The following is a 16,261-nucleotide window of genomic DNA, read 5'->3' as shown; positions in this document are numbered from 1 at the left end:
GGCCCATATTTACTATATTGTAGAGCTTAGAGGTTTATCAAGAATTCAAGATGTTTGTTGGGATAAAATAGACCAAGCGGTTTTAATTTTCCACTGATTTAAAGATAATACCGCTTAATTATAAGCAAACATATCTTATCAATGGTGGATTTTATTCTTCTGTTGTATATTTTTGTCCTACTTTCTGGTCGGCTTTGGATTGCACACCAGTTTGTTATCAATTATGATGGCACTAATAAATTGTAACAAAGCACAATAGATCAATGAAAAATCTCTTCTAACTAGAAACCAGAATAATAAATGCATGCTCGAACACTCCAAATTTTAGCCCATAGTTGAATATCATATTCTATGAGGAAGAGAACATTAGTGTGGATACAAATTATTATCTGATATCCAAGAATAAATTTGAAATTATTAACATATGAGATTTTTACCAAAGAGATTTCCCCTTATGTTGAGAAAGATCTCATATCTTATTATCATAGGTTTTATATGAACAATGCACAATTCTTTGATTCTGCCTAAGAAGTTACAAGGCCCTTTTTGCAGATGAAGTAAAAATAGAGTATATTACTACTATCCTCTAAAAATTCACTCTAATTCTTTCCTGTGACACCTTTGTTTGTAGACCAGAACTTACTAAGCATTCGTTTTGGTTGATTAATACCCTTAGATCTAGAAGCAGCTCTCCCATTTTCATCATTGGTAATGTTATCTATGTCTTTATCCTCTGCTAGCTTCATTCTCAGAGTTGGATTCCTTGTTGCTGTTGTTGTTGGCTTTGGTGTCTTGAGTCCATTGACACTCCAGTTATCATCACCATGAATGCTTGTGGTGGTACTCAATGGTGGGGGATGCTTTGAAGAAGGGTCAATGCCATGTGCTTTCAGTAATGCCTTGATGTTGCTTGGTATGTCGGCGACTTTTCCGTTGCCGCCGCCGGATGCTGCTGCTCTGGCTTGCTCAAAGAAGAGGACTTGGACAACCACTCTTAGAGGGAGTAGCTCATTTTGTGCTGCATGCATGCATGCTTCCATGGATAGTTTCTTGCAGTCTAGGATCCTACATAGTCTTTTTCTTTCGCTTTTATTCAGTTCTGGATGAGCCTGCCAACACAACACAACAGAATGTAACAAACAAGTAGCCAAATTAAATCAGAAGCCATGTTTAGGCTAAATTGCCAATAAATTTTGAATAAGAGCAATGAACTTTGACAAAGGTATCTGTGACTCTAGTTGCAATAGCTCTAGTATACCTTGAGATAAGTATCAATAGCTCTGTATAGATCATCATGATCATGTCTTGCAAAATCTGGTATAGCCTCAGCAAGAGCAATGAACTTTGACAAAGGCAAGTTGACATCCCTGGCCACCTCCTGAAGGTACCTATCCACAAGCTTAGCCACCTTCAACTTTGATCCATGAGAAGCTGAGGAGGACCTCCTGCTCTCCTGGAACTCGAAATCAATGTTCTCGGCCGACCGCGACCGCCTTCTCTCGCAGGCAATCATCCTCATTCTTGGAGGACTAGTTGGAGGACTCTGCCCCTGTGACATAAACTGTTCCAATATTGCCATCACCAAATCCACATCATAAGCCATATCATTTGTGTGAGAAAGTGAAGGTATCAAAAGATCATTCACTGTTGCTTCATCCAATTGAAGTCCTACTCTTCTTGCCAATTCACTCTTTGAAGAACAAGATGCATTCAGAATATTGCAAGCCTTCAAGAGCTTAAGAAGAAAGCTGCAAGAAACAGCACCTCTTTCAGCAGGTAGCAAGCTCACTATAGATTCCAAAAGTAAACGATGCTTGGAGGCTATTTCGCTTGCTGAATCCGAATCTGAGTCTGATAACTCTTGAGATTCTTCCTTCTTGTTCTTGGCATGTCCATTGCTTTTTGTTGTGATGCTTGGCAGCCACCTTGAGGCATAGATTTTGAGCGCATCGCCGATCAAATTGGACGGCGTCTTGCCGCCGGATTTGATAGCAATCATGGCTCTCCAGTACAAATCTATGGTCAATTCTGCTAAATCTTCCGCCCACCATCCCTTACTTGTTGACTTGTGCCTCATGCTTTCGGTTCCATTGCAAGAAGAGACATCATCTCTCAACCTTCTAGAATGGCTATGTGACAAACTCACCTTAGAAGGGTGGCTTAAGACCTTTGAGGCTATGGCTTCAATGCACCTGCTTGTAATGGCCAAGTCCTCTGACCACAGACACAGAGCCATTGATTTTGTGGTTTGTAGTGTCACAATTGAGTCCTTCCAGCCATGGAGGATGCAAGAATTCAGGAACACTTCAAGCTTGTATATCAAGTTCCCTTTTTCTACATCCTCAGTCATCTGAAGGTACTCGGCGGCACAGCGCGCCGCCACAATGTTGTAGGCACTGAGTGTTATGGTCATTCCATAGCAGAACTTTGCACAGAGCTCAAATGTCTCGGCGCCGCCGGGGAAGTCAGGGAGCTGCACTATCTGAGGCTGGCCTGAATCAGGTGACTCTGAGCAGAGTCTTTGGAGCCGCAAACACTTGGAAAGAAGGGGAAACTGAAACCGAAAACAGATCAACAAAAGAAGGAAACTAGTCATTCAAGACAAGTTTGAAGGACTTGTACACTCACCTTGTGAAGAAGGTATCTGCTTCCTTTCACTTGAATTATCAGGTCACTTGAAACTTCACAAGTTACTGCCCTGCATGCACACAAATTTCGACAATCTTATTTTAACTACATAACAAGGAATTTCCTCAATTTATTATGCTTTTACCTTACTGAATCAGCAGTGTAGAAGGTATCAGGACGAGATCCAAGTTTCATGAACTTCATGACTAGTTTGCCGAATTTCTTTCCCTCTAAATCATGTGTTATTCTCAATTCTGTGACTCTAGTTGCAATGGTACTAGTGAAAACTAGCTATATACACAAATACCAAAGTGAATACTAATTTATATTATATACCATCACTTTGTTATTGAATGTATGATAGAACTTTAGTGCAAACTGCAAACTGAATGAGTGTGGGATAGAAAGACTTTGAGGGATTCTGAGAAAGAAAAAAGAAAGAATAGAGGAGGGAAGAGATGTAAAAGTTTCAGTAGGGAGAAAGAAAACCAAAGAGGTTTCTTTGTGGGAAGAAATAATATATACAAAGTTTAAATAAGTGTATGAGTGATAATAATAACAAAAATGTTAAAACACAAAAGAAGTTGGTCCCAGACAAACTTTATTTTGCAATGTCACAAGATTCCTCAATTTTGAGAGAATTTATCTTTTCTATCTAACCACCTTCTTTAACTCAGCAATTTAGAAAAAGAAAAAGAATAGTCAATTGTGTAAGAAAATATCAGAAGATAAAACATTGCAAGGATCACAGCATATTGCAGACGACATACTTAAAATAGATTGGCTACACTTTATACACATTACTTATCTATTTTAGCAGCACAGTTAAAGAAAATATAAACATAATCATTCTAGAAGTAGAAATACTCAGTACATATATAACATAAAACATGGTATGTAATATTATTAGATTAATTTTATATCGTATAAGGACCAACCAATACAGAAAGTGGCAAATCATTAAAGGGGGGAAATATATATACATGCGAAATAGAATAACTGTGTAACGTCAACTTTACCTTTGATTTATTTATTATTATTTTTTAATTTCTAGTGTTTTGGTAGAAGAATGTTATGGTATGTTTGTATTAGCTAGGCTTTATCTAAAAAATTGGTTAAACAACTAAAAATTTAACCAATCAAATTGATTTAATTTTTTAGTAGTTAACTGATTTAAAATAATAAAAAAAATATTTAATTTAACTTCAATTAAACTTTCAAAATTTTTGAAATTGTAGTTGTAGCTCAGTTTTCGAACTTTGATTATACTACTACAGTGCTAATGGAATGGCAACTCCCACGTGCTTATCCTGCGCCCACTAGTGCCCTTCCTTCTCATCATTGCCACCGCAATTAATAATTTTCTTTGCTTTACGTTTCTTTTTTTTTTTCTTTCAATGCATTTTTTACTTTGATGCAGTCTCCCATTAGATTATTCTAGTCAAACACTATAAATAAATTAATAATTCAGCAGCAGTAATAATAAATAATAGTTTTGTGAAGAAATAAGGATATAACAGAACTTAAAATGGCGAAAAGGAGCCATATAATATACGTATATCATTATCCTTAACAAGCTAATGGATAGCCTCCATATAAAAATGAATTCCAACTTTATTTGCACGAAAGCATATATGTATGGATAAAAGATTGGCCTTGTATTGTTCAAAAATGACGAAACTGCCATTCCGTGCCATGCATGTCATGAGCATTCCACATTCATTTATTGCAAATGGTCCATGAGATTGAAACTTAGCATATTATTGGAGTGCAGCTGGGAGACCTCTTGTTGGCTTATTAGAGGCAGGTGTTTGATTATTAGGTTAAAATAAAATCAAAACAAAGATAATTGTGGTGGCAGATTAAGGCTTCTTGATGCTGAAATATTTATGGTTAAGATGTGTTAATCCCTAAATAAGTAGTAGTTGAGGCTTGTCTTCAACTTTTTGTTTGCCCTTTTGAATTGTTGCTTATAACTATTAGGGTAAAGATGACTAAAACGTTTTTTTTAAAGATGTTTTTTATTAATTAAAATTTAATATATATAATTGATTAAATTGTATTATTTTTGTTAAAATTAGGTCAAACAAATTAATTTGATCGAAAAAATAGTGAATTAAATTTTGAATTGATCTAAATTAATATTATTTTTTTTATTATTTTCATTGTGATAAATGATTTAAATAACAATAGATAGATATAGAAGGAGGGTTTTGTGGCCCATTAATAATGGTAGAGAGAGTACAAAAGGAGAGACATCTAGGGAGTTAATTATCATCATCATATGTGATATTCATGATTGGTTTCGAATTGCATACTATGATGTGTTATAGTCTCTATATATATATAAATTTTTTGTGAGCATGATTATTAGAAAAGGTAATAAGAATGGCAAAGATGTACGGGCCTAGCCAGCTAGCTAGCTAGGGGGCTTTGGCTCCATTTATATATGTAATTTCATCTATAATAACAAGCTTTAAGAATTAAGAATCCCCATTGTTAAAAAAATAAATTTTATTTTTAATTACACAAGTGCTACAATAATGTCATGATGGATCACATATTAATAAAATATCTAGAAAGAGAGAGATGCTCACCAACATTTGCTCATTTAGTTATATAGATTCTTTTAGCTCATAAGAATTTTGATATAATGTGATGATATTATTTCTTTAAAAAAATTAAATTAATAAAAAGAGTATATGAATAATTATATTATTAACAAAATATTTGTTAGAGAGTCATATGATTAATTCACAAAAACATCATATAACTTTTATGTTTTAATCTTGTTTCTATATGGGCGATGCATTCCATATGTAAGTGTGCTAACGCAAAGGTAATTAAGAGTATACCATAACATCAAAGAGAGGTTGAAATCTAATTTGGGAAAAAATATCAAGTTAAAGAGCAATTCTGATTATTTTCGAGAGAAGATATTAAATGATTGATGACCAGTGACCACTATACTGAACTTCCATTTATTCAATGGAAAATTTATGCAAAGAAAAAATATAGGTAGACAATAAAAATACTAAATAATGTGAAAAATAAATATATCGAATGTTCATTTTACTAAATGTGTGGATCGTTATTCTAATATTAAAATTTAGGTAAATAATTTGGAGATTTTATTTTATTAATAGTTATTCATGTTGTTCAAAAAATTATTGATTACCTAACATAATAACTCTTATGGAAAACATACCGGGGGCAATAGTTGGCTCAAGATATAGACTAGTGCTAACATACCAAGTTGTTTCAAAGGCAAATATGGAACAACCAACCATGATACAAGGTAAAGCGTCATTTATTCTATTTATATTTCAAGTTCTTCGTAATAATAATAATAATTGCAACTTTATTACGTAACCAATTAGAGCATCAGCTAATTTTCCCAACTATACATATTAGTTCCAACAAAAAAGTCTAATAACACAAAAAAAAAAACACAGCACAATAACATTATCCCAAAAAAAAAAAAAATTGCATATTTCATATTATCCTCCTACTCTCACTTACGTCATTTATTCTGCTATCATTTTCTTCAGCTTCAATCACGTCGTTGCACCGCCCGCACAATCGTTGCTGATCATCCGCTTGCCACAACAACGATTCCAATCTTCTTGCGCCGACGACAATGCACACAACCCCACTAATAGAACTAATAGATTCTCTTTCGCGTCGTCGCGTCGCCTGACCCCATTGTCGAACTGCTTCGTAACTTGTCTGTCTCAACAGAACTGATGAAGACGACGTCCACAACACCACAAAGGAATCTCCAGAAGACCCACTGCACCGCGTCCAATCACGTCGTCGACCAGCCCTCACCTAGCCTCCACCCATGAACACTCTCCGATCTAACCTCTATTTCTTTGCCACAAACCACCTTTGCCACAAACCACCTCATTGCCACTCTTTCATCACCATAACCTTCACCTTTGGAGGAATCAAAATCAACCCAGAGAGGAATTTGAAATGGATGACTATGGGTGAGAGTCAAAATTGGATCTTGGTTTCAGCTGAATCTGAAGCTGTTTGAGGGAACAAAACATTGAAAAGGGTGTCATGGAGAAAGCTAATAGAAATAGGGCGAAAAAGAACACAGATCTAAGGTGAGAAGAGAGTGAGGAGAGAGGATCAAATCTAAACAATCAAACACAGAAGCCTCATGTATGTGGATTCACTTTTTCTAGGAGAAAAGAAAATTGGTGAAAGAGACAGAAAGAGAGAGAGAGCTCACCGTGATTCGGTTCGCAAAGGGGACTGCGGTGGCGGCGGCTGGTGCGGTGGCCCGTCAGGGGCACTGGTTCGGTGATGAGGAGAAGGTAGCCCCGGTAGGTGAGGGTGGTCGGCGGTGAAAAGAGGAGAAGGGGGTACTGCGGCTCTAGGGTTGCTAGCGGCAGCGAAGTAGGGGCGGAGTGGGTGCGAAGGTCCTCTGGTCGACAAGACCGAGACAGGGAAGGAGAGAAGGAGGGGTGGTCACTGACAAGGGTCTCTGATGCGGTAGGCTCTGGTTTGAGGCCGATGGTGATAGTGACGAGGAGAAGCTGGCGCGGTGCTCCTGGACTGGCGGAGGTCCGCGACGTTGCTAGCGGAGAAGGGTGAACGATGATGAGGAGGGTGGGACGGTGGTTTGTGGTTGATGCTGGGATTGGGTGGCTGTGAACATTGAGAGAGAGAGGAGGGAGGATGAGGAGAGTGAGACGGTGGTTTGTGGTTGATGCTGGGATTGGGTGGCTGTGAATATTGAGAGAGAGAGGAGGGAGGAAGGAGATGATAGTGTGGAGAGAAGGGTAATTTAGGGATTTTAGATAATTTTTTAGGGTTTGGATAATTTTGCCTGTAAAAATAATTTTTTATGGGTACAAATGGTAATTTCTTTTTTCTATGGGCAGATATGTCAGCGTTTTCAACTTTCGTGGGTACAAATGGTAGTTTACTCTATTTTTTTTGTAAGATTTAGAATGTCTTATTTATTAAACTTGGAATATTTTCTTTTGTAAAACTTAGAATGTTTCTATTATTAAATTGGAGATGTTTCTTTTGTTAAACTTTAAATGTTTTTTTTTTTAAATTTGGGATGTTTCTTGTATTCGATGTAGGTCGGTCCAGCGCAATGTGCAAAAGAGTAACCACAGAGAGTACAGTGACAACGCGGTAGACGGTTGAAGACAAAGTATTCGTTACGTAATGAAAAAGACTTCACGTTGACGAAGCAGTTATGCGTGAGAATCATTAATCCTAATTTGATGCGTTAATCCTAATTATTTAAAATTTTATTTTTTAGAAAATTCAAAATTTTTTTTTTTTAATAAGTTGCCAAATTGGCTGATGGTCTAGTTATTGGCCCCAGTATTTTCTCTAATAATAATAATGTATTCATTTTCTTGGCTATTTAATGTAGAGGGTATGCTTTTAATTTTCTAGAATTGACAAAGCACATGGCTGTGAGAGCTAATAAGATGTTGGCTAAACTATGGAAATTAACTGTGAAAGGTTGTCATATATGCATATGGAGCCTTCACCATTTTGAAAGGTACAACACATCATTCAATGGAGGATGGTAGTAATTATATGAAAATTACTTCTTTTGATTTATAGACTTTAATTTAGATGGAGATATTGATAATTATATTTTGAATAATAATCGAGAATCTTAAGTTATCTTTTTAATTATCCTTTTTCTACAAATAAAAATAAAAAATATTTAAATTTGTCTTTATTTAAAAATTAATAGGATATAAATTAAGATTTTTAATTTTTTTTAACAGTCTTGAGGGAAATCACCATGATAAAGGCCAAGGCATCTCAATTATACCTAAAATAATAGGAAAAGAAATTCATAATATAATATTAAAGTCTTTCTAATTAAGAGATAGATCTATCAAATTAAATTTCGACCAACAAATGTTTAGTTGCATAATATAACTATATGTCATGATATTTATTTGCATGTACAAAACTGGCCCCGGCAAGATGATATTATCAGCAATGGCATGTTATTATTAATTAATTAATTTGGTTTGCAGCCTTAATGAGTGTTAATTGAGTAAAAGTAAAGGATTAGAATAAGTGTTTTCGCGTTTGGAACACAAACCTAAATGCACGCATTATAGTAGAAGAAGTGGTCCAAGTCCAACCAGTTTATTAATAGTTGAGAAAGACTAGCGAGCTAGCTAGCTCGTTAGGTAGAGTTTGCACTCATAAGATCTTAGCTGCTAGCTAGGTATGAAAGATGTTCGGGACAAGAATGGAACATGCATGAACGAGAAATATACTTATTATAGTCATATGTAACCAGTTCAATGGGACTGCAATATTCTTTCCCTTTTTTTTTAATTATATTATCTTTTTTTCTTTTCGAATTCATCAAAACATGCAATATTATATCATAATATCACCCTTTTCAAAAAATTAAACTTATAAAAAAAATAACATAAAAATAATTTTATGTCTAACAAATAGAAATAAGTTTGATACAATTAGAAATATTATAAATAGAAGAGTTAAATATGATTTTGATTCCTAAGATTTAGGGAGAAAATTTTTTTCGCTCCTAATATTCTTTTACATACAAAATCGTCCCTAAAGTTTAACTTGGTTTTAAAATTGTCTTTTTTATTTAAATTTTAAAATTTTGGACCAAATTTTAGTACTAGTTTTTTGCTTCTATTTTTTGTTTATTACATTGTTGATTCTTCTATTTCTGATTCCTTAATATTCATTGATTTGCTAATTACATTATTGATTCTTCTGCCTCTATTTCTTTTATTTATACATTGTTTCTGCTTCTGATTCCATTGTTGTTGTTGCTAATGATGTGACGAATAAGAAAAAAAAGAAGCAGCGAAATGGAGTATTTTGGCGAATGTTTGTTGGAGAAGGGTTCTTGAAAAAAGGTATTTTGGTCCCAATTTTAAAATTAAGCTAAACTTTAGAGACGATTTTGTACGTAAAAAAAGTTGGAGACGAAAAAATTTTCAGTCTATATTTTAGAGACCAAAATCATATTTATTCATAAATAAAAAGATAAAAAAAAAATGTATACATTCCTTGAGGATCATACATCGATCACTCACTTTTTGTTTATTGGTGATGAATTGAAGGGCATTAATATTATTAGGACAATAGACTCAAATAGCTTATTAGAATATAATCAAAGTAATTTATATAAGAATAATTCGTATACATTCCACCATGCATTCACGTTTTGTATGCTGGATGAGAATAAACATGAAGTTTGGTTTCTTTGTACCCGATATTTGTCCTAATAACATCTGCATGCTAAAATGTTTGAATTCATTGTATCTAGTTTTGAATTCTTTATTGATTTAACTAATTTGTTCGCTTTTTATTTTTTCACGATCTTACTATTCGTTACGTTCCTAATAACACACTATATATAGTGTAGAAGCAAGTTTATGTATATTCTCTAATATAGTAACTGAATAAAGTACTTTATTCCTCCTTCGATAGGTCGAATACTACCAAAAATTTTCATGTAAATGGTTATTGTGCACGTGAATTACCCTCTTTATTTCTCCTTCTATATACATACAACAAAAACAATAATAATAGTAGTAACAAAAAAATGAATTATATTCTATCTATCCCAAGCTAGGTCCTTCTCTATATTTATATCCATATATGAATATGAAGAATAATGAAGCCTAGCCATGACTTATTTGAAACAAATTAATCTAAGCCAAGGAAAAGTACAATTAATAGTTAGATATATAACAATTTATGCTGTATTTTTTTATGAGCAATACTAGGGGCCAGCAACATTTGTGATTGGTAGCCATCAACTAGCCATCAATGATGATTTGATGGTGTGAGATTGGTGTGAGATTTCATCCAATGGCTCACCTTTCTCTGCTGGTTACATGCTGGCCAAAATGCAATAAAATTGCTGGCCCCTAGACTTTTCCTTTTTTTATTAGCTTAAATTTTTTAAATAAATAATATCATGACATGATATTAAAATTTTATGTCTAAAAAATCTAGAATTCAATTCTAAAAAAAAACATAAAACAAATAAAAAAAAAAGACCAATTTAAAAATCATGAAAATCTTAAAAAAATTATTTTAAAAAATATTAAAGATATAATTATTTATATTATTTTTTTATTGGCCTTAAATTTTTAGGTTGAAATAAGTAGGTAGCAGGCTAGCTAGCTAAGACATATATGACTGGAAAGAGAAGTGATTGAAGATTGAATATTTATGATTGATGATGGTGGGGGAGTAATTAGACGAATACACCAAAAACGTACACCAATGGGTGCACCCCAAATGCTATGTTTAACCAAATCCAAATGTGGGCACAACACTAGAAAAGCACAAGCCATCTCGCTCTCAAAGTCATGCCTCATTCACTGTCTCCTCCACGCACAGACCCGACTCTCTCTTGGCTCGATCAATGCTACTTTCGAAATTTCATCCAAAACTAAAGCCTATATGTATAATGGATTTTTTATAACCATATGTATATATATGGCTCCTATTGATATAATCTACAAATATGGGGCTAAATGTCAGACCTATTAATAATAATAATAATAATAATATAAAGATTGTGGTGGTGAGAAAGTAGAGGCAGATACATAGGTTGGGTGGTGTGAAAGGGTGATTCTTGATGCCACCGAAATGGGTAACCAACCGACATGTGGGACCTTATATTCCCCTCCAATTCTTCTTTGTTTCGTTGGGACCATCTCCACTCTCCAACTCTATTATTTTTGTTGGCTTACTTGTATGTATCTATTTTCCATCAAATTCTAAAATTGTAATTGACCCAATTTAATTGCACCTATATCTAGAAAACAAGTTTTGCATTGCTGAGGAACTTTAAATTAGACCCATACTATATATCATGTGAATGAAGGTACATTCTGATCTTTATTAAAATTGTCAAAGAGAATTAATTAATTTGGGTGATGGATGAGCATGTACAAATTGACCACAAAATTAAATGATGGATGGAAAGAATGGGCATCTTCACATTTGTCAATCCTAGCACCCTTTGTTTCAAGGCTAAGATTAACTGGTGGATGATGAGAATTCAGAAGTGATAATTTCACATACACAATGTACATACGTATAAGTCGTCATATAAATATCAATGAATTAGAAGCTTCTCGTTATTTATTTCAATCACTCGAAAAAGTTTGGACGATATTCATTTTGATTTCCTGTCAGAGATCTGATGTATACTATGATTTTGTCTCTATGACTGTATAATATATTTGACATTCCATGCATGTATTAATTACGCAACATACACGTAATAATTTGGGACACCTTATTATTATCAAAAACTGAGGCAGAGCATTATAGAAAGAATATGAGTGACTGAATATATCATTTATTATTGAGTGTAAGTATACAAAGCTATAGGAGTGCCAAGATATATATATACTCTTTTGAAATTGAGTTTCTTAGGGAGCTAAAACTTTAGGAAAATTTTCAAGTGTGCCGTGGTACCGGTGTTTTAGTGATTTTTAACCGTTGATTTTAATTATAAAAAATATATATAATATATATAATTAAGATCAACGGTTAAAAATTACTACTACACCAGTATGACGGTACACTTAAAAATCTTCCAAAACTTTATAATTAAAGTGAAATTGGTCTCGGCGGGTTGATGTAATTTATAACTATACGTTGCATATTCCTGCCATAGCGTACATATATAGCAGCTTCAGAAGGAGCAAATAAATAAAGTTCCGACAAATATTGGTTGGATAATATTCAAATGAATCATAAAAGTGAAGGAAATGAACGAAAAAGAAAAATACAATACGCAAGCACGTACGATAAAGTTTTGTTCAAAGGCCTGGAAAAGTGATGAGGGCATCCCAATAAGTATTAGTATAAACAGAAAGGGTAATTTATATTTTTTAATAACCTAAATAATAGATTAATAAATGAAAGTTTTTATGTTATTTATCTAGCGAGATTGTAGTATAAATTAACATTATTTATTTTTTATTATACAGGAGGACACATTCACCATTATATCCTAATTGAAAGTATTCTTGTAATTAATTAATTAGACATTATTATATCAACCTTATTCATCCATGCATCATATCGCTTCCTTTTTCAAATTATTGTTTATATACATCGATTATTGCATGTTAGATATGTTGACCTCCACCATATTTATATGTTATTCTTCTTAGATATATATATACTCACAGCAAAGACATATTATTTTCTTATCTTCAATTCATTATTTTAGGAAGGTTCAGTGTCACTTTTACTTTAGACGTGACTTACAATATCATACACAAATTGAAGGGATTGTGGGTGGTTGATCGATGAATATGGTTCCACAATTGCAATTTATTAGAGGCAATGATCCATCTTAATTAATATTCACGTTGGTCTAGTTTGGTGGTTCGTTAGATAGTCCTTTAACTAAAAAGGTTAACGAATGAGTAGGTTCAATAGTAATGAAGGTGAGAAGAAAATTAAAAGAGAAGAGATTCCATGTTGATGATAAAAAAGAAGCAAGGGTTGGAATCTGTTATCTCGTTCCCTATGCTGTTGGACACAAGGAACCAGAGGCATCAAGTGTCACTGTTTATGTGACTTTAAATTTTGTAAGCATTAGGAGAGAAGAATAGATAAAAACAAATGTCACAAAGCTGAAGAGTGGCAGTCAATAGTGATGCTTGCTTTGGCTTTTGGAGTAGTTATTAGGAGAGGCCATGTGCCATCTTCTTAGCTTCTCTGTTCCATCACCACCAACCTAACAATACCTTTATTCTATTCCCCATAACCCTCACAACAATTAGGACCACCTTACTTCATATCCTTTTGCCCACACATTATCAATTAAATCTTCCCTTCTTATATCTTTCTACTCTTAAGTAGCTAGGTTAAAGATTAAATTAAGTAAGGAGTAGATAATAAAAAAAAAAAAAAGTCTAAGGAGACAGCAACTTTTGTATTTTGTGGTCAGCACTTAACTATCAAAAGAAAAATGAGTGATCTCCTACCATTGGATGTAATCTCACACCATTAAAAACACTATTGATGGCCAATTAATGGTTACAAAACACAAAAATTGCCGACCCCCTAGCACTCCTCTAATAAAAATCCCATACATATAAAAATTAAAAGCAATAATCATTGAATTTGTTAAGATATAATTATTTATATACTTTTTTTTATTAATTTAAATTTTTAAAAAATGTAATATCATGATATCAAAAATTCTATATTCGAAATGTCTAGAATTCAAACCTTGTTATTTCTAAAAAAAAAAGTTAGTAGAAGACAAATAAAAAAATACTCATATAAAAATGTAAGTAAACTTAAAAAAATACTCTTATTTAAAAGATTACATTATTAGAGAATATAATCGTTTATATATCTTTTTCTATTAACTATAATTTTTAAAATAAGTTAAAAATGGTGACAAAATTAGTGTATGTTTGTTTTCACGTTATGCATTTTAAACATGGTTAGAATGCTTTATTAAATGTTTGTCAAATTTTGTTTGGCATTAATTTTACTTAATGTGAATAGATTTTTACTCCCAAACTCACATTCAACCAAAAGTAAGAACATTTTTAGAATTTCTTACTTTTGTGTTTAAAGTAGTTTGTTGAAAAATTATAGTTGCAATTATTTTTTTATCAATATTATCCTTCTTGCTTGCTAAAAAATATTTATTTATTATTGTAGTTAAGTTTTTCTACCTATTATATTGCTATTTTATAAGACTTTTTTTTATTTATCTTTAAACTTTAGTTTGTTTCTCTTATATATTTATTTTTACAATTTTTATCAATATATTATCATCTTACTAATTCAAATTCAATTTCACTTTCTTTTCGTACTTTATATTTTATTTATTTTGTGTTTTTGTTCATTTAGTGATTTTAACTAATATTATCTAAACAATATTTATTTTATTAAAATCAATTTTAATATCAAATTGTGAAATATAAATGACGTTGATATATCAACTTAATTTTAATCAAACTGAAGGCTACAAAATAAAATTAGAGTAAAGTTTGATTTGCAAATTCAAATCCAAACACATATATATGAAAAAGTCTAGGGACAAGCAACTTTTGTATTTTTTGGTCAATATTTAACCATCAAAACAAAAGTGAGTGATTTTTTATTATTAGATGAAATTTCACACTATTAAAAGCACTGTTGATGACCAATTGATGGTTACAAAACACCAAAATTACTGCCCCTTAACATTTCACTAAATATATTTCCCGTGTGTTTGGCTCCGTCTCCAACATATTGGTTGCATTGCAATTTGTGACAAGAATTCCCTCTATCATGTGGGGTCACTGTGTTCCTCTCTTACCATAGTAGACACGTACGAACGGACAAGAACTTGATAAAGAGAAGACACAACACAATTTGTGAGCCCCCAAAAACAAAGTTCCATTCCACCTTAACTTCCATTACCAATTTCTCTCTAATTTTGTTTTTAAGTGCATTCCTTTTGCAACTTTTTGTTATCGGAATCGCTTTTTTGATAAGTGACTCCTCGCTTTTTTGCATTTGTCTAATTAACAACTTGTAAATTCCCATGAATTATCAATTATACGTAGTCTTCATTACAATCATATAGATCAGAAAGTACTTATTAATTATGCTACTAGCTAGCTAGATTCCACTCTTGTCACTAGATCATATAAATCAGCCTCATCCTCTAACTATTTTGTAATCTACCATAATGACACAATTTAGCACACTGATTAGTATAAACATATCACACAATCAAATGTCTAGCTCTTTTTTTCTTTTTTCCTTTTTTATCAATTTTAATTTTAATTTCAATGTAAGATTTCTTCACTCACATCTCAAAGCAAAGCAACGAAACGTGTGTCCTGAATTCTCAACTTTTGGTAGCTAACTAGTTTTACGACTCCGTGTTATGCAATAATTAAGATCCTGCTGCTAGCTCTCACTTTATTATATGCTCCAATTCAATGCATTTTTATGCATGTACTGATGTACCATGGCTAATAATTTTCTCTACGATCAACCGCTATCCGTAGAGCATGTCTCTTTTATGAAAGCAATAACCCCTTCTATATTTTCGTGCATCTAGCCTACGTTTTATTTTTTGAGACAAGACAGGACATGATACTAAAACAGAGACAATAGAATAATGGTGATACTAAAAATTATTTTTTGTATATTGTATTTAGATATGATGGACAAGACATTAATGCAATGTTCTATGTTGTTTGGATAGACATGAACAAAACTAAGATATTATGCGAAATGACTAAAATAGTCATGTCCAAATTTTTTACATCAAGTACAAATTAATTTAATAAAAAATAAGAGTATGTAAGAGTACAGAAAATTACAAGAATTGGTCTATGAACCAATAAGATAAAAATAGTATTAAAGTAATAAAATTAAGAACAAATAAAGTAACATAAAGTCAAAAAGTGAATTAAGTCTCCATTAATAGTTTAATACAATATGCTATAAAGAAGAGAATGAACGATAAAAAAGAATAAATTAATTATCCAGTCAAATAAAAAATTCTACAAAAAAAAAGAGTATTTGAAAAAAAAACGCAGAGAAAGAAGAACTACGATATAGAGAAGAAGCTAAAATTAGGAAAATA

At 32.5% G+C, this 16,261-nt stretch overlaps 1 protein-coding gene across 1 annotated transcript; it reads right to left on the bottom strand.

Moving 5' to 3' along the window:
• LOC107631357 (BTB/POZ domain-containing protein At1g67900) lies at positions 431–3,155 on the bottom strand. The gene is made up of 4 exons (XM_016334786.2): positions 2,774–3,155; positions 2,629–2,698; positions 1,259–2,554; positions 431–1,109 (listed from the first exon to the last, which is right to left on the bottom strand). Exons 1-4 carry the CDS (start codon positions 2,830–2,832, stop codon positions 600–602), a joined length of 1,935 nt encoding a protein of 644 aa, XP_016190272.1. The 5' UTR covers positions 2,833–3,155; the 3' UTR covers positions 431–599.

The sequence above is a fragment of the Arachis ipaensis genome, chromosome B03 (genome assembly GCF_000816755.2).
Source record: "Arachis ipaensis cultivar K30076 chromosome B03, Araip1.1, whole genome shotgun sequence".
In the NCBI taxonomy this organism is placed as follows: domain Eukaryota; kingdom Viridiplantae; phylum Streptophyta; class Magnoliopsida; order Fabales; family Fabaceae; genus Arachis; species Arachis ipaensis.
Note: the sequence above shows the minus strand (reverse complement) of the source record. Positions and strands in the feature narration are given on the sequence as shown.